The sequence below is a fragment of the Hippoglossus hippoglossus genome, chromosome 7, assembly GCF_009819705.1.
Source record: "Hippoglossus hippoglossus isolate fHipHip1 chromosome 7, fHipHip1.pri, whole genome shotgun sequence".
NCBI lineage: Eukaryota > Metazoa > Chordata > Actinopteri > Pleuronectiformes > Pleuronectidae > Hippoglossus > Hippoglossus hippoglossus.
The window spans coordinates 19,169,398-19,191,268 of NC_047157.1; the positions used below are offsets into that span (position 1 = coordinate 19,169,398).

Sequence of the window (21,871 nt, forward strand, 5' to 3'; positions counted from 1 at the left end):
CTTGTGTGAATGTTTCAGGAACACCGACGATGTTTTAGCTTAAAAATGCTCTTATCCAGATGTTGATTTGAACTTTTAACACCACTTCACTGTGCAAAGACGACAAATGATGTGTTAAAACACACAATATATATAATTTACACATCCCAAGAACTATCTCATGCAAAGCAATCATGAGTAGAATAAAACAAAGACGAGTGATTCTGTAAATATTGAGTTTCCAGTGAGTCTGATGTAGTGTGGGAGGGAGGGAGGGCAGTATTCAGTAGGGTAATTTCTCTCCATCACAGCGACTCTGTGACTGACTCCCATCTGTCTCTTACTTCAAGTGGAACACTGTGGGTGGTGTTCAAATCACATACATAAAGCTGGAGGCTCGTGGAGCATTTTATAAGCGAAATAAATATGCATCACTGCTAATAAATATCTGGGGGAAAAAAATGTAAATATAACAAACTTGCAGAGAAGGTGCTCAAGTGACACAACTGCATGTTAATGCAAAAACAAAGCAAAGAGGTTATCTTAAATTATTACATAATATTTTTCAGAGAACACTGATGTACTTTTTAATTGCAGTGGCTACATTCAGCTCCTGCTCTGATGCGGCAGCGCTGCGAGGACGAGACACTGTTTCTACTGCAAACAGGGATCGTCTAACACAGTGAGAGCTGCTATCTGCTCCAACACTCCCAAAGCCAGCAGACAACAGGAGCAGCCGAGGAGGTAATAAGAAGCATGTCCCACCATCTCATCCATCACCTGCCTTCACACACACACACATTCTTATCTCTTTATACTCCCCAGGATCATACGTTTCACACACACTAAGTGCTCCTTGCACACATGGACACACACACACGTGCCTCTGCATGCAGGCGCACACACAAACGCCCAATTTAAGACTATTTGATCCCTGTTTAAGTGGTTCTGGTGACTATTTTAATGTGTTCTATTATTAACTGTGGGGGAGGTCACAGGGAAATTTAGTGGCAAATCCCTGCATGCACAATCCAGCAATCAAGAGACATGAGCAATGCCCCTTCATGGAAATGCACATGTAGAAACAATTAAAGGGCATTACAGGCTCAAAGATGCAATTGTTCTCATGCAAAACATGTAGCATGAGATATATAACCTCTGTATTAAATGTAGACTGTCCCTTGAAGAATTCTGTAAAATAATTTTATTTAAAATGGAAATATTGGCTTATTTCTAGGGATCCAAACAGACATTTGGAATAAATGGATAAAATGTATAACCTCACTTCAAGCTGACTTCATGCCACTTTACTTCATGGTGAAATTGGTTTTCAGTTTTTACATAGTTAAGATGTGAAAAGATATAAAACACTTAGAAGCACAGACACACATCCATAAAACTGTATAAATTATGTATATGGGGACATATAAATATATACATTAAGAATATGTGATATTATGATCACATTTGTCTTATTTAGTTTTCTTGGCACAGTTTAAAAAAACACAAATGTTAAGACATCTCTGCTGTAACAGCTTATCAACCATTGACTGATCCTCAAGCATTGTTCACACGTCATTAAAGAAGCACACACAACTTATTTTGCAACTTTATTTATAGTAAAAATACTTTTAATACATACAAGATGTACATAATTGTCTCAAGAAACTCAACATAAGTCTCCCTATGGAAAAGAAAACAGGCAAAATTATTAGATACAAATCAAAACCGTGAGAAAAGTCATGAAATGTTTGCACAGCTTTCAAAAAAGTGTGCAAGTGAAGGCATCTGTTTTCACAATGTTGAAGTACGAAGCCTCCTGTCAGTCAATCAGAGGAAACGCACGTGAATATGTTTTGCTGTATCTCCTGTTTTTCAATGATTCAAGTTCTTTTTAAAGATCGAGTTAGATCCAATGAATGAAGCTTATCATATTTTCAGTCCTGAACCAAAGACATTGAGATATATCCTCAGTTCTTGAACATAAAACTAAGTTTAACTGAACCTGTGCTGTCATCAACTGAACCCAAATGATGGCACGGCTCAGTAAAAGGTGAGTGAGATAACACAAAGGTAGAGCGCTGCACAACCCTGTGTCTGTCATGTGCTGACAGTGAGCAGATGTAACAGTTTGGTTACGATGGCCACACTAGTTATGGTGTCTTGAGCGATTCAACAGCACCGAGCTGATTTATCTATTTACACAATGAAATCAGGAGGCAAAGTCAGAAATGGCACTGCTGTGTGTGGCAATTTGGTCGTCGGTTTGTGGTGAGAGTCAAACCTGAAAGTGGGATTTGACGCTTGATGAACCATCAGCAACATGTTTGTGCATCACATTAGCTGCCTAACTCGGCACTTCAGTAAGTTCTTGTGATTATTCCAGGTGTGGTGAAATACAAGCATTGTAACAAGTATACAAGTATTGTATCCTCGGTTCTACAGTTGCAGGCCCACAGCCCGGCAATGGAAGTTGTTTCCCCCACAAAACACTAATCTGTGGCCAACCAGAGGCTCACAAAGTGAGTGAATCAATATCAAATAAAGAAGCTCATTAGAGAGCCGCTAATGTGATCAAATATAAAACTTTTCTTCACTGCAGCTACACACTGGCTTTTTCAATCACCATCAAGCCCACTTTTGTTTTATAAAACTATATCATATACAATCATTTCTTTTGCCCACCACTTATTGGATTTCCCTGGTCCTGTCACTCCCAAAGTGTGCAGACACCTACAGTTACAAACTGGCAGTGCTCCAGATTATCTCCCACCTCATCTGCTGATACTCTCTTTTTCGCGCCTCCTGTTCCGCAACTCAAATGTCTGTGAAGCAGAAGTCTTGACATGTTGTCCAGCTCCTCGGTCCCAGACGCCGAAGTCTCCTCACTCGTTCAGGGATAACATGATGTCATCCTCAAGGTCAGAGTTGTCAGAGCTGTCTGTTTGTGAGACAGACAGATATACAGATTTAGAAGCGTAGGGACACAGATGTGGCGCCGGAGAGGTCAGAGGGTGAAGAGGAAAAACTAAAAAACAAAACAGCTCCGGCATAATGTGAACCTGATGCAGCAGATTAAAGCGCTTTTCAAATGTTCATGTGTTCAAATGACAAATCTTGTTTTCTGTTAAAAGTCAAACAGTTTCAACTGAATTCATGTTTTTCTTTTTTGGGGTAAGTTTAAGGGTACCCATTTTATTTTGCTATATATTTTACTCTAAATTATAAAAATTTAACACATTTATCACAAATAGATTGTAAGAATTTTTCACTTTTCATCTAAAATCATCCTCCCTCGAAGACAGAAAGCATTTGTGTTTCAAATTACTTCTTATATGATTAACCCTAAAAAAATCTTAAACAGGTAACTGTGAATTAACTTGTATTTTTGCAGGTTTAGCTTTAATAACTTTTTCTCCACACACATAACACAACCACCAGGACAATTAAAAACTAAATTACAGAATTACAGAATAACCGAGGGCAAAAAAAGACATGTTCAAATTATGGATCAATAGAACTCGATGCAGTGCAGCCAACAAGTAGCTAAAATGAAGCGCTACTCACCATTGTCGCCATCCAAATCAACATCATTATCAGAGTCATCGTCGTCATTGTCATCGTCATCGACTTCAAGAAGACGAGCCACCTCCTCATCAGAGGGAGAAAATTCCTCATTCCCATCATCCTCTTCTTCATCATCCTCGTCTTCTCCGCCGTTCTCTAGCTCAGCGATAAGGGGGTCTGTGTCGATATCATCATCCGAGTCGTCATCATCGTCATCATCTTCCTCCTGATCATCATCCTCCTGGTGCACAAATGACAAAAAAAATATTATTATCAAAAATATTATTATTGTATCAATTATTATTATTATAAAAAATAAAACAATAAAGTACGACCTGGTCCTCCTCGTCCTCCTCCTCTTCCTCTGCAAGTCTCTGCCGGCCAACTTCATACAATCTGCACACCGTGTCTGTGTTAAATGAGTCTTGGTTCTATGAGACAGATAAAGCAGGAGGACAATATGAAATTCTTCATAATATTTACAGATAGACATTATTACAATCTAATAATAGTAATTATTACAAAGTACTTGCATTTTAAAGCCACAATGATAAGAATTTACCTCAATCACAGCTAAGTAGCAGTCTTTTGTGTCTGTGCAAAGGTCAAATATATTCCTTTTGACATCAATAGTGGCTGAGAGGAGAGAAAAGAACGTGTTAGGAGTCAATATACAAGACAAACAGCAACATACTACAGAAATTAAATTATCACCAGCTATTACAAGGTATAATATAAAAGGTAACGAAGTGAAACATTTAATTATCTTAAGACTTTTGGGAAAAATCAATTGAAGTGAAGCAAAAGCAGAAAGCCTGATTACCGATTGGTTTGTAGTCTGTGGCATTAAAGGTCCTGAAGGACGAACCGAACGGACTTTTCATCTGCATTTCCATCATGTCGTCCTCATCATCGGCCTGTAACATTGCTGCAAAGACAGAGAGCCACAGAGGAGTGGGAGAGAGAAAATAAAAACTGTGCACAGCGAGCTGGTGAGCCGGGGTTCTGGCTCCTGAGAGATTAAAGTGGTGTTCGCGCGATCAGAGCCGCCACGCCACGCCACGCCCCTTTCTCTCCCTGTGAGGCAGCGTGAACCAGCTGGTTTTGTCTTTTGCCAGTCCAACACTGTTCCCTCTGCCCATATGGCTCGAAGTGACAGTGGAATCGGGCACGCACACACATACAGTCTCCAAATACACACACACGCTCCATAATTACACAACTTCACACACTTGCACTGACTGTAAAAAGGAGTTGTAGGCTTGATGCCAAAAGCTCTACATTTCCCATCATGCAGCGGTGTCCTTATTTACCTCCATAGATGACGGTGCCGTTGTTGTTGAAGACTATTCTGCACTGGTCCAGAGCGGGAACAGTGTGGAGGAGGTGGAAGGTCCGCAGATCCCACTAAAACTCCAGTTAAGTTTTTGTATCAACTAAATAGGCCACAAACTTAATTAGCCAGTGATTAAAACGGTCCCCTGAGAGGTAAAAATCAATTTTCATTGCAATACATATTTAATGGTTAGCAGTGAAGTAAAAGCTCAATAGTCGTCCCATAATTGAAGCGACAACAAATTCAATCACTGATACAAGCTTTCTTTTTTACATCCTGAATGCAATCACTTTTAGCCGATAACTTTAGCAATTTATTTAGCACTAAATTAAATCATCAAATGATTACTCCTGCAACTTTAGACTTTATATTTAGAGGATTTAAAGATCCATGTTTTTACCACTAATGCTACAGTACTCAATGCACTGCCTCACATATTTTAATAAGGCCAATTACATTTTATGAAGAGATAAGGGATGAGTTTGGGCTTTAATTTACTCCCCAGTCGATAGGCATGTCTCTTACTGTACTGAATTCTCATCAAGTGTCTAGGATACGATTTCCGTGTTAATGATGACCTCCAGGCTGTTGGGATGGAACACGCCGCTGATGTTCATGTTGAACTTGTCAAACTTGTGGATGGCCTGAGCCGTGCGCACATCCCACAGCACGCCGTCGTTCAGCACCAGGTCGTCCGTGGGGTTGAAGGTGGCACAGTTCCTCTTGTAGTTGTTAGCCAGGTCTGGGTTGTTGAGAGTCAGCGTTACCTGTCCCGTCTGGATGTCATAGATCTGACGAAGGGAAGAGAATCATGTGAGCGTTTACCATTTTATTTCAACTTATTCTGTATTCAATGATTTCAAAAAATGCTGACATACGTACTCGTGCTACATGCTCCTTAGTTCCAATGACGCGATCTTGTGAAAGTTTACTGAACTCCACATAATGGTCACCGAGAAAGGAATGCCTGGAGACAACGAGAGCAGCATTTCAACATTTAAATCAAAAACACAGAGTCAAGTATGTGTGGAAAATCTGAATAGTTAAAACTGTAACTGCTTAAAGACATGGTACAACAAATCACTCCATCGGCTGAGTCTCGGTAATGCCTTGGTTAAACTGTGCGGATGAATGAAGCCAAGTGCTTGTGTTCCATGAAGTGAAGACTGCAGCCCTCAGGCTGTTAGCGTGCATAATTAAAAAGCATGTCATCTCTTTTTGGCAGCTCCCTGTTTTGACATAAAAAAAAGCTGCTTTACCATTGGACAGAGAAGACCACATACATGGAGGCAGTGGAATCACAGACAAGTTCCTAACTGAACTGTGGATCGATTGTCTGTGGTCAGAGAGCTGTCATGTGGTCGGTGCTTTCTGGGTAATTTTCTGCTCCAAATAATTCAAGAAATATTTTATTCAGGATTTTTACGTAAAAGAATTTAGCTTGTGAAATTATGAGTTCAGCCTCATGTGAAAACATCACTTACTTCATGATGAACACTGATTTCATGCCCCACAGTGCAGACAGGGGGTAACTCCAAGAGGCTGACGTTAAGAGCAGAGAGCCATCCTAAAAATACAAAATACGATTGTTGAAAATCGTCCACAAACATATTTTAAGACATAAACACACTGTGTTTGAAATAATATTGTGCCCAACATGGATTTTCCACAAAAATCCAATCCTCGGACAAAGATCCCGGTTAAATAACAATTGGCAAAACACATTTTCAAGTAGATCGTCAAATATCTTACATGCAGGATTACACACAGCAACTGGAACTACCAGACAGATTGTGAAACAGATGATGTATTGGTTGCTGTCCGTACTGACCCGTGAGGGCTCCAGGTGAGTGATGGCTGAACTGTGACAGCTGTAGCTTGCTTCCTCCTGGCCTGTAAACACATTGTAGAGTTTGAGCTGCCCTGTGCAGGTCCCGAGCATCAGGAACCGTTCGCGAGCTGAGAAGGCACAACACATGAATCCACTCTCATCCTCATCAGCCTCCCTGAACACGGAGATGGGACGGAACCTAGACAAAAAGAAAATAAAGGATGTAGGAAAAAAAAAAAAACTGTTGTAGAGGAAACGGCAAAGCCTAAAGTGAATTGGAAACCTACCTGCTGAAGATGAGATGTCTGTCGAAGCAGCCTCCATCTACTCCTCCGTATTTAGGATATATGACTCTCCGTGTGTGTCGGGATGTAAAGTTAATTGGTGCTTGGCGTCTCTGTTTGGGCTCGGGGCACTGATGGGGTGTAAAGAGAGAGAAAGGCGGGCACGTTGCGACAGGGTTTTTACAGCGCGCGTGCTGCTCCCTCAGGTACTCTGTGATAATGCCGTCTAATGCAGGGGGGGAGGGCAAGAGCCTGTCAAACTGCTTCTTCATGGCTGGACTCTGGCTGAAGGCCCCATGGTCTGACTTCTGCCTAAGAACACGTGGTTTCTTGGAGCTCACCACAGGGCAGCCCGCTTGTCGCTCACGAGAGAAAACGATTCGTCCGATCAGTGGGGATCCATTGCTACAGAGGGGGACAGACGTAGAGGGGAAAGCAGTTGAAGAGGACCCAGTGGATTGTGATGTTGAAGGACGCGTTTGTGGATGGCTGGAACCGGGGGTGGATGAAAGGGAAGGATGGTTCACGAGTCTTGAGCCGACACCATTGGCCAGCCGTGGTGTGCGGGGGAGAGTGGCAACAGGAGTGGCAGGTGGAGGAGGAGCAACCGAAGGGAAAGCAGAAGTAGAAAGTGAAGTAAGAGACAGACACGCCGTCGGGAGTTCTGCCTCTTTGGTAAGTATGGTGGCTGTGTCATGAAGGCCTTTGGCCACAAGGTGGTTCCTAATAAGCAACAGCAGCTCTTTCTCAGGGAAAGTGATCCTGGACTGGGCGACCACACTGGCCCTCTGCAGCCACGCCAGTGACACGTCAGTACCGATCATCAGCGGTTTCCCAGAGATCCTTTCTATCAGCTCAGCTGCAAACTTACAGAACTTGACGTGTTCGCTGCGTTTGTCCTGAAGCAAAGGCTCCTTCATGAGCTGCTGGATGTGTCCGCTGCTGAACAAAGGCAGCTTGCTGATAATCTGTCTGACGGAGCTGGAGCGAGACAGACCCACCAGAGCCTTACAGGCTAGAGCTCGGATCTGATCTGCATCTGTAATGGGCATCTTCACTGTCAGCAGGGACAACAGGACCTGCAGGACAGGCGCAGAATGCAGGTTAAAAAAAAACAGTGGCAGACAGAACTGAGGGAATGCTTATAATTATTTTTAACAGAAGGCTCCTAAATCAATAAATTGACCCAGTTGTGTCTAAAAAGCACCCATCATGAGAGGTGGACAAATACCTTTAAAGGTAAGGAAGTGAGCTTCAGTGATTTCTCTGCTCTCACTTTTATCCTTGGAAGGTGCAAATGAGAAACCTGACATCAAGTATATAAAGTAAACCAGTTAAAACTACTAAAAAGGGAATGTATTGCATTATACTGACAGGTGTTTGTATTATTTTCTCTACTCCATTGATATAAATGGGTGTTGGTTAGATTCCAGAAACAAATCTCTGTAGGATGCAACACATTTCAAAAACATCACAAACTTCCTCCTCTAAAATGACTGTGTACTCCATTCAACACGTCTCTAAAAGGGTTTTAATAAAAACTAAACATTCTTACATTTTTATTGCAAGCTGAGGACGTCCATCCTTCTCCTTGTAAATTAGCCTGTTATACTGTTTCCCCTGTTTTAATTCTGTAATGTTCTAACTACATCTTGTTACACTGAGCTCCAAATGTCCTGAAGTGCAGGTCAGAGCCTTGCATTGGATCTCTTGGTGTGTTAATGCGTGTGTAAATCCTGTCCAGTTACTGCTGCAGCACCTAACAGCTTCCATCCAGGTGCACAAATCTACCTCAAACGTTTTGGCCGCTGGGACAACTTCAGACACAGTTTGACTGAACCAAGCCAATTGAGAGAAAAATCGAACACGCTTCAGTCACTGGTATAATTTAACTCTACCTTGATGCCATTGTTGGACTGCACCACATTCCACATCTTGGTGAGCACACTCTCGCTCGCTTTGGTCTGCTGGGGCAGGCGGCGGCGGGGGGTGCCTGCAATGAACTTGCCAATGCTGGACATGCGTTTGTCTGGAGCACAGACGCAGTTGATGACAACCTGCAAAGCCGACTTCTGAATCTCGGCATCATTCACAAATACCTCTCCCTCTGCCACTGCCAAGACGATACTGATTCCTGAAAGAGCAAAATCCAAAAATGAAATGAAAAACCTTGCAGAAAAATAAAACCTGGAGTTTTGCCATCTCTCAGCAGAGCTGGGCACAGTTTTATTAAATGAACAAAAATAGGGGGGTAATAATAATTTTTATTGTGCTGTTGATAATTGAACTTAATGTTCACACCATGCAAGAAGTATTCTAATGGTTTATTGAACTCATGTCAGCACTACCGAAACATTTATATTAACTGCTGCTAACACAACATTATATATGGCATGGTGCCATACACTTTTACACTGTTTCCGATAAAAGAAAACACTTTTTAAATATCCTCAAATGTCTAACAATAAGTCAAGTTTATTCATAGTTAACTGATAACACCTACCTACGGTGGAAACACTGGATCCTCCTTCATCAAGCACAGCAACAGCCTCAGACAACAACAGCTGGGTCTTTGGAACAACTGTTAGAATACTCAGGATGTCGAGGGCATAACGAACTGTATCACTCCTACAGGGAGAAGAAAATCATAAAACAATAAGTATCACGATGTCACTAATCACTCTCTCAGTCTGGAGGTGGGAAATGTTAAAAGATGTAAACAGGATGTGAAAGGACAGCCATATCTTTACCTGCCATAGTAGGTCCTCCAGTCACAGGCAATGGAAATGAGCTGTAGGAGGAGCTGAACACACGACAGCTTGTGGAAGACCTCAGCCGGTTCCCAGTAAAGTCGCAGTGGTCCGTACTCTATCAGAAACTCCATCATTTCCACCACCTGTTCACGAGTATAGCTGACCGCCTGGGACACAGACGAGAACACAAATGGTTACTGCAGGAATCAAAACTCCTGCATCAGCTTTACAACAACATCAACATAAAGAGAGCACTACACGTAATATCTGAATAATACATTAAGAAATCAGGTGTACAGTAATGTCAGGCTCAGATATTGTTTGTCCTCTGTGTGTGTGTACCTTGTAGTATGGCTGAGAGTGAATGGGGGCACCCCCCTCCGTGCGCTGCAGGGATTGCTTAACCTGCTCCACCTTGATTGCCAGATGGGCCTCAAAGTACCTGCGCAGGGCCATGCAGGTGTGCTTGGCCGTCTGCCTGCTGGAGAAAATCTCATCATCACTCAGCAGCGCTCCCTGGTCCTCAAGGTTCAGGATCTCCAGTGTGCTAATCTGAAAACAATCAGTTCGACATCATATATATTGGTACACAATCAGCATCTGTTACATCTTGATATCACAGCGACTGCTCGGCTTATCAGTTCTTGAAACACACAGTATTTTCTATGAATGATACACATGGTTAGTTTTACATGGTTGGGATCGCGAGAAGGCAGCTGCTGGTTTGTACTTACCAGATTGACAAGGCGCCGGAGCCCGTCCTGCCTGTCGAAAAGCTCCAGGACGGCACGGAAAGAAAAGGAGATGGAAAAGAACATTGTGGCATGGCAGCAGCCGGATGCATGCGAGCATTCCAGCAGCCACAGCGTGTAACCAACCACATCGGACAGGATGGAGTGGGGCAACATGCACACCTTGAGAGGAGAAGATACAGCAGTGAATACAAATGTGAACTGCTTCTGAATCCAGGAGATACTGATAAAATCAAAACATAATTTTCATTAAATACAGAGCTACAGAGGATTTTCTAAATAAATGACCAAAAAGGTAGAGGAATCTGTAGTTAATTTCTCTCACATACAAAAGACAAACAAATGCCGATATAGAATATTAAATTAAAAATTGGCATATGCACCAAAAGAATTGCAATAAAAACATGGTTGGCACATTTTATAAATATATGTACATATTACACGTAGCTCGCAGTGTATTTGTGTAGTGTGTGTCTGTTCTGTACCCTCTCCATTGCATCCTGGTTATAGGCGAGGTAATAGAGACACAGAGACACTCCGGTGGCCGACATCGACGGTCGGGGGATTTCCAGCAACTTCTGAACTCCTCCGTGAGCCACAAACTCAGCAGCAAACTTCTTGTGCAGCAGCAAAGATGCCAGGTACTGAGAGAGGGGAGGGGAGAAGAGAGACAAGTCTAGAGAGCTTGACCTTGTGTTGCAGCACTTTGGGGGGGTCAACTACACGAGAGTGTGTTTACCTTGAGAGCCTCAAAGGTGAGCTGCACATCATTGGTCTGCTTTAGATCCATATAATGCATGAGTAGCTCGCGAGCTCCAATCTGCATGAACACTGCCAACAGCTGCAGATAAGAAGAGGAGGAGGAGGAGGAGAAGGCATGAAGAGCACATAAATGATGTCACTGTCACTTTTGGCTAATTGCTATAATATATAGTTCAACTAAAATAATGCCTGCTAAAAACATGTCCTGTATAAACTGAGCATGCAGTGTCCCTTCAAAAAGGACTTTTTTTAATGTCACAACAGAATCATATCTTTAATCATAATTAAAGAAGACTGACATCTGCTGGTAAGTCTGTGACAACACAAGGAAACACATACACAACCTACAGTGATAAGTTACATATGCTGCAAAATACCATGGCTGCAACAAAAGATCATTTAATTTGATCAATCTGCCAATCGTTTTCTCATTATATCCTTTTTTATATGAATTTTCATAAAATAGTAAAAATAGTTTGATATCATTTCTGTAGTCCAAGACCCAAAGATGTTGTGTTTGCTACAATATATGACAAAGAAAAGCATCAGCTCCTCACATTTGAGAAACAACTAGCCAAAACGATTAATTGCTTTTCAAAATTGTTGCAAATCAATATCTACTCATCAATTAATGACTAATTGTTGCAGTTCTAAATGCTTCTGTAAATTGAGCCGGCTGAGGTCAATAGACCCACCTCCTGATACTCCCCCAGAGGAGTGAGATACTGCAGGATGAGCCTCTGCTCGATCTCTGGGGTCAGAGGGTACAGATGGTAGTTGTTGCCTATCACCCAGGGGCTCATTTCGGACCAGCTGCTGTTGGAGAGCTCGCTGAAGTTCCTCTCCGGATCTGGCAAAGAGAAATTTAGCTTCTGTTTTGAGGTCCTGCCAAGCTCCCTGTCTGCCTTTCTTTTTAGGTAACTGCTGCCATCCGAAATGCCAGGGTGTAACAGTGAACTTGGGGCAGACATGGGCTTCATCATGGTTTTAACAGCGGAGTTGGCATGGCTGCTGGCCTTGTGAGGGGAGTTGAGACGGAACGAAAGCTCGTTTTCAGGCTCAATGGCCGAGAAGGGAATTTCTCCATCCCCCTCGGGCCCCGTCCCCTCCCTTTCAGCTCCGTTTCTGCCCAGCATGAAGGGCTTCTCTTCAAAGCCTCCGTCGACAGTCTCCTCATCTAAAGGTAGCAGAGGCTCACTCAAACTCTTCCTGGGGCTGGGCCGTTTGATTTCCCTTTTGTTCTCAGCATCCTTATCCTGAAGCTCACGTAACCGATGCAGCATCAAAGGCACCTGTCGAAACAGAGCATGGAAAGTTAAAAGTTAATCGACAGCTGCGACTTCACACCACCTACTGATGATGAGCAAATAGTTCTAATGCTTGTTGAAATAGAATTGTATTGGCTGTTGTAGTACATTGTCCACCACTATGTACTTTCTGACATTTGACACAGGAGAATCCCCGACTCACCAAAACAGAGTTCTCCTCCCTGTAGTTGGCTGCAATGTCCTGATTCTCCATGGCACCAGCCAACAAGCCTGTGGCATAGATTCTGAGGGGCTGCTCTGCCTCCTGGGCCCACTTAAAAAGACGCTCAACAATACCCTCCTGAAAAACACAAACACAGATTAAAAGTCAATTACATTTAAAAACAAGAATATGAACCAATAATTAATCATTTAAAAAAATATAAAAAATGTAAGAGGGCTTCAAAAACTATTTGACAAGCATAGTTCTAAATAAAAGTTACATTTAAACAAATATTTCAGTTAAAAAAAAGAATCAGATATCAATCAATTTCAGTTTACAAGGTGTTCAAAGTGTAATGAAGTTTGCAGGTTGGACTGTGACTCCACAAACAAATATGAAAGCTGTTGCCAGTTATCTGAATTTGATGGGATTGTCAGGTCCTGCGACGATGAGGCTTCAGTTCTTTACTTTATACAACTAATATTTTTTTAGTGAAAACTTCATGGCCACTTCGGCCTTTACCATCTGCCCCTACTGCATTTGAATCTTCTTTAATACATGGGATAGTAGAAGAAATAGCTTCCTGAAAACTCTTGTAGCTTCCTGTTCACTGTAGTATGTGTGATTTTATTATATACCAGCCTGCTACACATGAATGAGTAATGTTGCCAGTAGAGGTCATGTAATTAAATGTACTACATTACATAATTTCCTTACGTGCATTTAAACACTAAAAAGGGCATATTGGATATGTATTTGGAAAACTATAACAATACAGGCTACCATAATAACTGAAATAAAGGAAACACGTTGTTTGGGCATAAAAAAGGAGAAAAAAGGGTCTAATAATGAAGTCAGGAATATTGTACCTTTTCTTGAAAGACCACTGCTGTCTCCAGTCCAGGCATGATGTTCTGAAGCAGACGACAAGCCGCTGCATTGAGGGAAAATTCTCTGCTGGTCATCACATAGCTATTCACCAGCTATAAACAGAAGAAATTTGTAAAACATTGAGAAAAAAAAAAAAATCACCTTCTGACTCAGACGCTAAGAATGGCTCTATGTGTTGTACAACAAGTGTCAGTTCACTCTTACTGCGTTCATGAAGTCATCATTCTTGAACAAGATCTTGAGCAGGTGTCCCAACACACACTCTGGATCAGCTCTCCCTAGTGGCCAAGAGGGAAATGTCAGACACATTCATAACATTTAACTTCCCAGTGATCTTGGCTTTATGCGTTTCGTTGTCATACCAGGATGTCGATCATCAAAAGGGTCTGGGTCTGCTTTGTGGTACTCCTCTGTCTCCTTCTCAACAAGCTCAGAGATTCTAGAAGTTACAGCAAAGTAACACATTTAAATGTCTTTGTGACTCCATCAGCTCAGCCCAGTGACATCACAATAACAAGCAGCAGGACTCCTTACTTTGTGAGGATGCTAACCAGCTCCTGGGTGCTGCCTTGTTGTTCTCTCTCCCACTGTTCCAGTAGAGCAGTCAGCTCTGCCTTGGAGTCTACGCTGGCAGATGCTGACGCCATAGCGTTGCCTGTCAGGATGGCATACATGTAATATAGATTACTTTCATTATTGAAACCAGAATCCTTTAAATCAGGTCAAATTGCAAATGCTAAAAAGTGCTTAAAGTGTTAAAATGCAAAAAAAAGGCAAATGTGATTGATCTACTATTATATCTTACACGATCAGATCATTATAACTCATTCATTAATGTGAAAGTGTAATGTAGTGAAAATGTGAGTCAATTTCGTTTTGTTGTTAAAGTCTAAAAGTTGTAATAAAAGTACTTCTTTTGTCCAACCAATGGTTCAAATCTCTAAATCATTAAAAACAATAATCAAAACGATTAAATCATTGAATAAAAAAATGCAGAAAATCATCACACACGAGAAGCAGGAACCAGGAAATGTTTGCACGAGAGATGACAAACAGAAATGAATGTTCTGTTGTTGAATAAATGAATTTTCTATTCATCATTAAACTATATTTGTATGTATTATTGAGCAATTCCACTATTAAAGCATCATCTACCATCAAACCACTCATATGTTTTGTATGGAGAAAGTGTAGTAAGTAAATTGTAGTGTGATGGAGTAAATGCTGTAGTAAATAGTGGAGTAGAAGAATAAAGTGGCATGAAAAGAAAATACAAGTACCTCAAATTTGTACTTAAATGCAACAGTACTGTAAAATATACTATAAATGTTCTTACTTACATGCAACCACAGATTAATATTGTCTCTACAGTTCCCTCTCCACACGCATCTACAACTCACAGGGGCTGAAACAAACTCTGCTGCAGCACTTAATCAAACAATCACATAAAATACTGTTCGTTACGATCCAGAGAACAAATATATAGAGATTTGATCCAAAAGCTTCACAAACATCCGAGCAGGTGCAGCCTCTCTCCGGGGACTTTAACTGTCAAACACTGTCACTCTCACTTAGCATTTAGCACCTAGCTCGCACTTCCTCATGCGCTTCTCTGGGTTTTGTTTGTGGAGCTTCACTCTCGGCTCCGACACGTTCCACGTCCCCCCCTGCACCGACTCACAGGGGATACTCACAGGGGATACTCACAGGAGATACTCGCAGGAGATACTCACAGCTCCAGGCAGCAGCAGCAGCAGCAAACTCTCACAGAGCCTGTTGCGATGTTGCTCCAGCTCCACTCTGGCTAAACAGGGAAGCTAATCTATTTGGCTTTGCTAGCGAACGCTGTTGACGGTTTCCGTGCTTCAGACCACCGAGCCGCCCCGGACATGTTTCTATTTGCTGTGTGAGATTCAAATCACAGTCGCACCAACACGAAACCTGCCCGTACATGAAGCCAGGCGCTGGGGGATGCTAGCTAGCGAGCATCACAGGTAAGCCTGGCTACGTTGAGCTAGCATGCTAACCTCGTTGCTCCGCTCAAGCTCTTCCCCGCTTTCTCCCAAAATGGACCGAGACTCGCGTCCACCGGTGTCGGTCCGACCTCCGTAGCTCCTCGGTGTCTCCGTGTGGATCCGCGTGTCACAGCAGCAGCTTCATTTGCTTTATTACAGCTTCGTGTTCACGCTTTATTATCATTATGGCGAACACGTTCCTCACGTCGTTTAGCCAGCGACGGTCGACGTTTTATGACGTAACGACTCGGGAGCAAAACAGTTGTGAAAGCACATTTATTAAAAATTATGAATCATTGCATACAAGTTACATGTTTTTTTGTATTGTATTGTAAGAACATAAACATTTAATTAATATAAAAATAATTAATGTTGCAAAGACAGCAAACGGATTTGGTTAAATGCTAATTTAGTGACATTAAAATATCAAGCAAATAATATTCTGTATGAAATATCTGCTTTTACTGATTATAAATCACTGATATCATATAAAAGTACAAAAGTGTCAGGTATAAAGGGATGTGGTTTAGATAAGTAAACATGATTCTCTGTGATGCACATACAAATGGCACATAACAATGTGAATTCTTGACATTAGATGTTGTCATGATTAGTCAGAGGCAAATTGACTTTCAGTGTAGATTGCTTGCTCAAATAGCTACACGAGTTCTACTACCTCATTGTAGCTCATCAATAAAATACCTCTATGTCAAATGACAAACTTAAACAAGGTCGAGACTGCCCACATCTCAGGGAATGCTCCATTAATCCATAGAACTGACCTGTGAGTAACATATTTAGAAGTCTATTTGCTTGGAAAGTGAGCCCCTTCATACACAGCCACTGCAGTCACATCACATTACAGTACAGCAACAGGTGGCAGGATAGTTGTCTGCATTAACTTTAAACTCGTTCCCGTAAACAAAGTAAATGTTTGAATTGGCTTTCCACACGTAGGTCACTTTGGTGACAGGGATCAGCTCGATGGTATGACGCTGCAGACAAGAAAAGCAGATATGAGCATGTTACAGATGATCAGAAGATTTGTCCAATCCAAACTAAATGTTTGGCATTACATGAAAATATTGTAAATACCTGTTGTAGAACACGTGATGTCTGGGAGAACTTGCCCTGGTGTTCACTGACAAGGCGCTGCGAAGCATTCACCACTGCAGGGTCTGGGAAGCCCATCACTGGGTATACCTGCACAGGGGGATCAGAAAAATATAAGTGTTTAAATCCCAATGAATATGGTTGACAGATCATACCAGGTGACAAACATTTTAGCTGTCCATTTATTGTGAGGAATGCACAGGGTCAGTATTACACTCAACACCAGCAACAGTACACAGGCTGAAGAGTAAAAGCAGCAGATAAGCAGCAGCAACTTCCTTCTTCCATCAGTGTCACACAGGATGTGTTCAGCAACAGCGCTTTTGTGTGGACCACCCATTACTTCACGGTGTCGAGAGCACAACACACAATCAAACTGAAGGAAATAGACTTGAAGCAGTTACCCTCGAAAAGCACCAGTGTAACAAGTTATGTGAGCTGTGAAAATTGCTTTATTGATTAGAAAATGACTGAAACACATTCTGTGTGGAAAGCGTGTGAGCCTGTTTGAGCAGATGTATAGATGCAGGTGAACTGAGGACACCAGTACAATTTCCTCACCAAAATCTAGGTAATGCGTTTGTTCTGTGTTTTTACACACGCCCACTTATATCTTGTGCCTCCTGTAAAAGTAAGAAACAATATTTTACCATATACTGAGAGTCTCTGAACATCTCCTTCCCAGACACTGTGCTGAGGTTGGTCACCTGCAGTCCGCTCAACTGTTCAACAACATAGTTGTCACAGTTGTTGATCCTGAATGCATATAAATAGAAAAAAAGAGGATATCCAGTTGAATTTTAGAACTATTAAACATGGATTAACAGTATAAAATAATCATAAATGTTGATGAGCTCAGGATCATTACGAAAATCCACTCATTGCTTTAGTTATCTCATATTCTTCACAGATAAACCATAAGAAGGAAACAGCACCATTTCACAGTGAGCTTGATGTAGACCAGAAGCTGTTGTTTTCCTTGACACACTTCACATTGCTTTGCTCCTTGCCCCCCACAGTGGCTGCAGCTGTAACATAACAACGGTTAATAACTACCTGTATGTTGTAGAGGAAGCACAATGTAATGTTCAGAAATCTGTGGGTGATTCTTACTTGTCCCTTCCTCTTCCATTGCATTGGTGGCATCGGTCGTCTCCGCTGCGGAAACCCGACCCATTGCACACCCAACAAACTTTCTGACAGGAGCAAGAAAATAAATCACATGATCATGTGATTGCCCAACTACAGGTATTGTAGTAACATTTGCTGTGGTTGGTTGGTGGAGTGACTTACATTACCAGCACCGGCACAGTCTTTGCAAGGTTTTCGCCCCATTCCCACACAAGCGTGGCAGGTCTGTAGATGAAATGTTTCTTATCAGGAAAGAAAATCTCTAAACACAAGGAGAGGATGCCTTTCTTCTCCAGACACATTGTGTATTTTGCAGTATTGTTATTGTTTACCTTCATAGATGAAGTGTAGGGAACCTTGATAACCTGTTTGTCCTCCAGAAAAAAACTGGGGGTTTTAGCCGGAACATCCCAAGGCCCTGGAGGTGGTTGGGCGTAGGCATCCACTGTCTGCCCTAAATAAAACAACATATCAGATCGTCACTGAGGAGTCAAACTAAATGGCTGACTGACCTTAGAAAAGAGTATTGAAATAATGTACTGATAACCTGATCAATAGAACCATCAAGTACTTGATTGATTATCAGTATTTTAAATTGCAACATTTGCTTGTTCCAGCATCTCTAGTGTCAGGATTTGGACACTTCTATCTGTCCAAATCTTTGTGGTTAGGACTGTTGGTCTGGCAACACACACAACTTGAAAATGTTCTCGTTAGCTCAAGGAAATTCTGGTGAGCATTTTTCATTATTTTCTAACATGTAAAATAAAAAATGTATGGTTTGTTACAGATCCAGAGCAGAAGATGCTCAAAGTGACAGTAAAGTGACAGTACCTTTATATGGCTCATGACTCCACTCTGTAGACCTTGTTTCAGTAAAGGTTTCCAGACGATACTATAACAAAGCCGGAGTGTAGAAAACACACATGATTAAACAATCTACTTTCATTTCTTTGCTTATTATCCAAAACTATCATACAATTCAATAGTGTCCAACACTAATTCCCAACCACACATGAACAGACATTGTCCCACCCTGTATGTATTGAATGCCTCCATGTTGGTGATCACACCATCCTTGGCCGGTGATGTACTGTAGCAGCACTTGCTGGAGGCATACAGGATGAATGCCGCACGAGCAGTGTCTTCAGTTATAGACGGGATACTGTGAGGAGTGAAAGAACGACATACAGAAAGTCCTCAAGTCTCAGTTTTTAAGAGGAAGGGATACCACCCAGAGCACTGAGCTTGCATAACTTTAAATCTTGAATTTCATTATCATGGAAAATATTCTCAAATATTCGGGTAATATTGAAAGAGAGGGAATAGTGTGAGACTTACTTCCAGTGTGGTTGTTCAGGTCCAGGCTCAGGCGCAGGAACTGGGTAAGCAGGCATTGGAGGGGGCAGAAATCCACCTACAGGACATTTTGAAAGTTTTAGTAGTGTTTCATTTATCATTTATCAGAGCGATCATTTATTTTACATTCAGTATATATTTAGTGACAACTTTACTTGGTCCACATTTAGACCTAAAACAACAGTTTGGCCTTAAATTCTAACTTTACTGAGACAATACTGTTCAGGGAGGTATTCATTTACCTTTATGATTATTATCAAAGTGGGCAGAGGTGTTGAACTGGACTGTGTAAGAGGTGTTTCTAATGGTATGTGTGTACCTACCCTATAAACCAACACTCAGGGAATACTTTATTACAACACATCCTTGTGATCCAGTAAAACACCACCACTGAATATGACTCCAGTACAAAACACACTGATGAATCAACACCTCTCAAGAAGTTGAAATGACAAACAGGCCATTATAGGCGTTGTAAAGGTATATCATGTTACAGAGCTGTTGTATCTGGATTGCTGGGATCAAATGAAGGGACAGACGACACTGAGACAGACTCAATCAACAGAACTGTGGTAAAGTTCACCAAGATGTTGACCAGGAACAACCTGCGTGACAAGTAAAACTGTGCAACATCAAGAGAACTGGTGTTTTAAAGTCAAAGAGTGATCACATTACATATGGGTTTGAGTTCTTACTGCACTTTTGTATAAAGTTAACGATAAAAGCCTCCTTACTTTGCTGTTAGAGCTCGTAAAGCTTGTGCACAATAAGATGTGTAACTAATAAAGTGATCACCACATCATATTATTCTTCCAGTTACCCGAACACCTACATTCATTTAGTATTTTACTCAAAATCTAATTTAGGATAACGCATTTATAAAGCACAAAACAAATGCAGAAATAGGCTTACCCGTATACACGAGTTGTCAAGTCATCTATCAGTCGTTGATTGATAAAAATACTAGATCGTGATCTCAAATTAATTATCCCGTTATCTCGAGGGAAAAAAAGGTTTGTTATCTCGAGATAACGAGTTAATTATCTTGTTATCACGAGATAACAACTCAAATTAACTCACGGAAAAACAGAGGAAACATAATGTATGATTCCATGTCCGTTCAGGGCTTCCGTATGAAATGAATTTATATTTACCAACTTTATGGGTGAATTTGATTTACCAATTATCTGCAAATAAAAAGCTCATTTAGATTTACTAATAATCTGAGTGAAATTGATTTGGATTCACTAAATATAAGTCCTTATTCCAATTTATATTTGAGCACATAGTTGTGCCATCCTCTGTGTCACAGAGGATGGCAGAGGTGCGGCTCACTTTACCTCCTCCCGCCACTGTTCCCTCGTAGCCCGGCATGCTGTCGAACATGCTGGCCGGAGGAGCGCTGGGTCCCGCCGCGGTGGCTGCTGCTGCTCCCACTGCTGCGGGTGGGGCGAACATTGCTGCAACAAACCAGAAGAACAGGTTCAGTCGTTTCCACAAACGTAGACGTTCGAAAAGATTTGATTCCACTAAACCTTTATTGCATTCTGACACAGACGATCAAACAAAACCACAGTGTGACTCCACCCTTCTCTTCTCGGGGAATCCAGTTGAAATATGAGGCTCCGTAGACACATAACGATAAGACGGTAGGAGAGAAAGAGACTTACCCTGCCCCTCCGTGTTCACATCCATTCTCAGAGGCTCTACGGCAACAGTGTGAAACTAAACACTCGCTATCTCCACCTAGATCTGGTAAAAACTTCAAGTCATGCGGTAAAAGTCGCCGCTCGTGAAGCTCGCGCAGCTTCAAACCTCAAATAACCTGGAGATCCACCTGGAGATCCACCGTGACGTCACTCTAGGGTGTGCGCCGCACGGAAGTGTGTAATTACCACACTAATGCGTGTTTTTTTTTTAAAAAAACAGATCATTATCAGCAATTTCTTTTTACACTCAGTGTCAACTGACACATGGACCTTCCATGTCTTACCGGGTCCCGCTGCCGCTGTTGCCGGGACATAACCGGGGTTGGCTACTCCGTAGTTTCGGTTTTGCTGGCTGCAAAGTAACGGGAAACGAAAGTTAACTCCGGTGTGGTGGGATCCACAGAGAACTGCCTAAAAAAAGTGTGGTGTGAAGAACTGAAGACACTCACTTCCCAAGGTGCTGATACGCCATCTGTAGGCGCTGAAACACGACAAGTAAAAGATCAATATAAACTCTGCATACGTGCTCAGTGTGTGCTGCAACCGTCATGTGACACCAAGTAAATCACGCACCTTTTATCACAACACACCCTGACTTCCCACTGCTCCCAGTCAGCTGACTCCTCTTCTCTGACAGCTCGAAAGAGGGAATAAAACTTCACCTCTGTTAGATTGAACAGATATTCGATGTTAATCCGACCACTCCGACACAAAGCCCCCTCTGCTACCTACCCCCGATGCGCCCTCTTATGTCCGGGAAGTGCGCACCAACCGCAGTAAACAAATGCGAGAAGTGGGCTTCCAGATGTTGTGCGCAGTTTTTTTTTTATACATGACGTCACATTTGATACACATTAAAAAGTTTCGTGTTGTTTCACTTCACACGCTTTTAAGGCAAAATGAATAAATTCCACTTGAG

The 21,871-nt window shown here is 41.8% G+C and overlaps 2 protein-coding genes across 7 annotated transcripts; both read right to left on the reverse strand.

The window, feature by feature from the left end:
- Nucleotides 1-1,839: 1,839 nt before the first annotated feature.
- LOC117764870 (DDB1- and CUL4-associated factor 1-like) lies at nt 1,840-15,869 on the reverse strand. Of its 2 annotated transcripts, none has more exons than XM_034590975.1 (25): nt 15,653-15,869; nt 14,160-14,280; nt 13,988-14,064; nt 13,830-13,903; nt 13,604-13,717; nt 12,735-12,872; nt 11,960-12,556; nt 11,242-11,343; nt 10,988-11,146; nt 10,485-10,664; nt 10,093-10,302; nt 9,748-9,917; nt 9,501-9,625; nt 8,896-9,131; nt 7,001-8,076; nt 6,714-6,912; nt 6,367-6,449; nt 5,765-5,849; nt 5,440-5,673; nt 4,860-4,953; nt 4,370-4,474; nt 4,109-4,182; nt 3,882-3,977; nt 3,543-3,787; nt 1,840-2,916 (listed from the first exon to the last, which is right to left on the reverse strand). In XM_034590975.1, exons 2-25 carry the CDS (start codon nt 14,270-14,272, stop codon nt 2,865-2,867), a joined length of 4,638 nt encoding a protein of 1,545 aa, XP_034446866.1. In that variant the 5' UTR covers nt 14,273-14,280; nt 15,653-15,869; the 3' UTR covers nt 1,840-2,864. The 2 variants fall into 2 exon arrangements, with proteins under 2 accessions (XP_034446866.1, XP_034446865.1); XM_034590974.1 differs by having other exon boundaries at nt 1,840-2,920; nt 3,547-3,787; nt 15,653-15,868.
- A 450-nt stretch (nt 15,870-16,319) lies between these two features.
- ssuh2rs1 (ssu-2 homolog, related sequence 1) lies at nt 16,320-21,755 on the reverse strand. Of its 5 annotated transcripts, none has more exons than XM_034590984.1 (14): nt 21,526-21,730; nt 21,402-21,433; nt 21,237-21,304; nt 20,584-20,703; nt 19,226-19,301; nt 18,920-19,049; nt 18,719-18,779; nt 18,217-18,338; nt 18,047-18,109; nt 17,867-17,949; nt 17,689-17,781; nt 17,404-17,509; nt 16,736-16,843; nt 16,320-16,635 (listed from the first exon to the last, which is right to left on the reverse strand). In XM_034590984.1, the coding sequence occupies exons 2-14, from the start codon at nt 21,422-21,424 to the stop codon at nt 16,495-16,497; spliced, it is 1,194 nt and encodes a 397-aa protein (XP_034446875.1). In that variant the 5' UTR covers nt 21,425-21,433; nt 21,526-21,730; the 3' UTR covers nt 16,320-16,494. The 5 variants fall into 5 exon arrangements, with proteins under 5 accessions (XP_034446875.1, XP_034446878.1, XP_034446874.1 ...); XM_034590983.1 differs by having other exon boundaries at nt 16,495-16,635; nt 21,402-21,424; nt 21,543-21,755; XM_034590986.1 differs by having other exon boundaries at nt 16,495-16,635; nt 21,543-21,755.
- Nucleotides 21,756-21,871: the final 116 nt, after the last annotated feature.

What these genes read in the sequence shown, in the direction of transcription:
- ssuh2rs1 (XM_034590984.1), bottom strand. Translation starts at nt 21,424, where the DNA reads ATGGCGTATCAGCACCTTGGGAA. An exon ending in GCGTATCAGCACCTTGGGAA is followed by an intron (nt 21,305 to 21,401) that starts GTGAGTGTCTTC and finishes GTTACTTTGCAG; the next exon opens with CCAGCAAAACCGAAACTACG. An exon ending in CCTGAACAACCACACTGGAA is followed by an intron (nt 19,050 to 19,225) that starts GTAAGTCTCACA and finishes CACTCCTCACAG; the next exon opens with TATCCCGTCTATAACTGAAG.
- LOC117764870 (XM_034590975.1), bottom strand. Translation starts at nt 14,272, where the DNA reads ATGGCGTCAGCATCTGCCAGCGTAGACTCCAAGGCAGAGCTGACTGCT. An exon ending in AGACATCTCATCTTCAGCAG is followed by an intron (nt 6,913 to 7,000) that starts GTAGGTTTCCAA and finishes CTTTTTGTCTAG; the next exon opens with GTTCCGTCCCATCTCCGTGT. An exon ending in TTGGATGGCGACAATGGTGA is followed by an intron (nt 2,917 to 3,542) that starts GTAGCGCTTCAT and finishes ACAAACAGACAG; the next exon opens with CTCTGACAACTCTGACCTTG.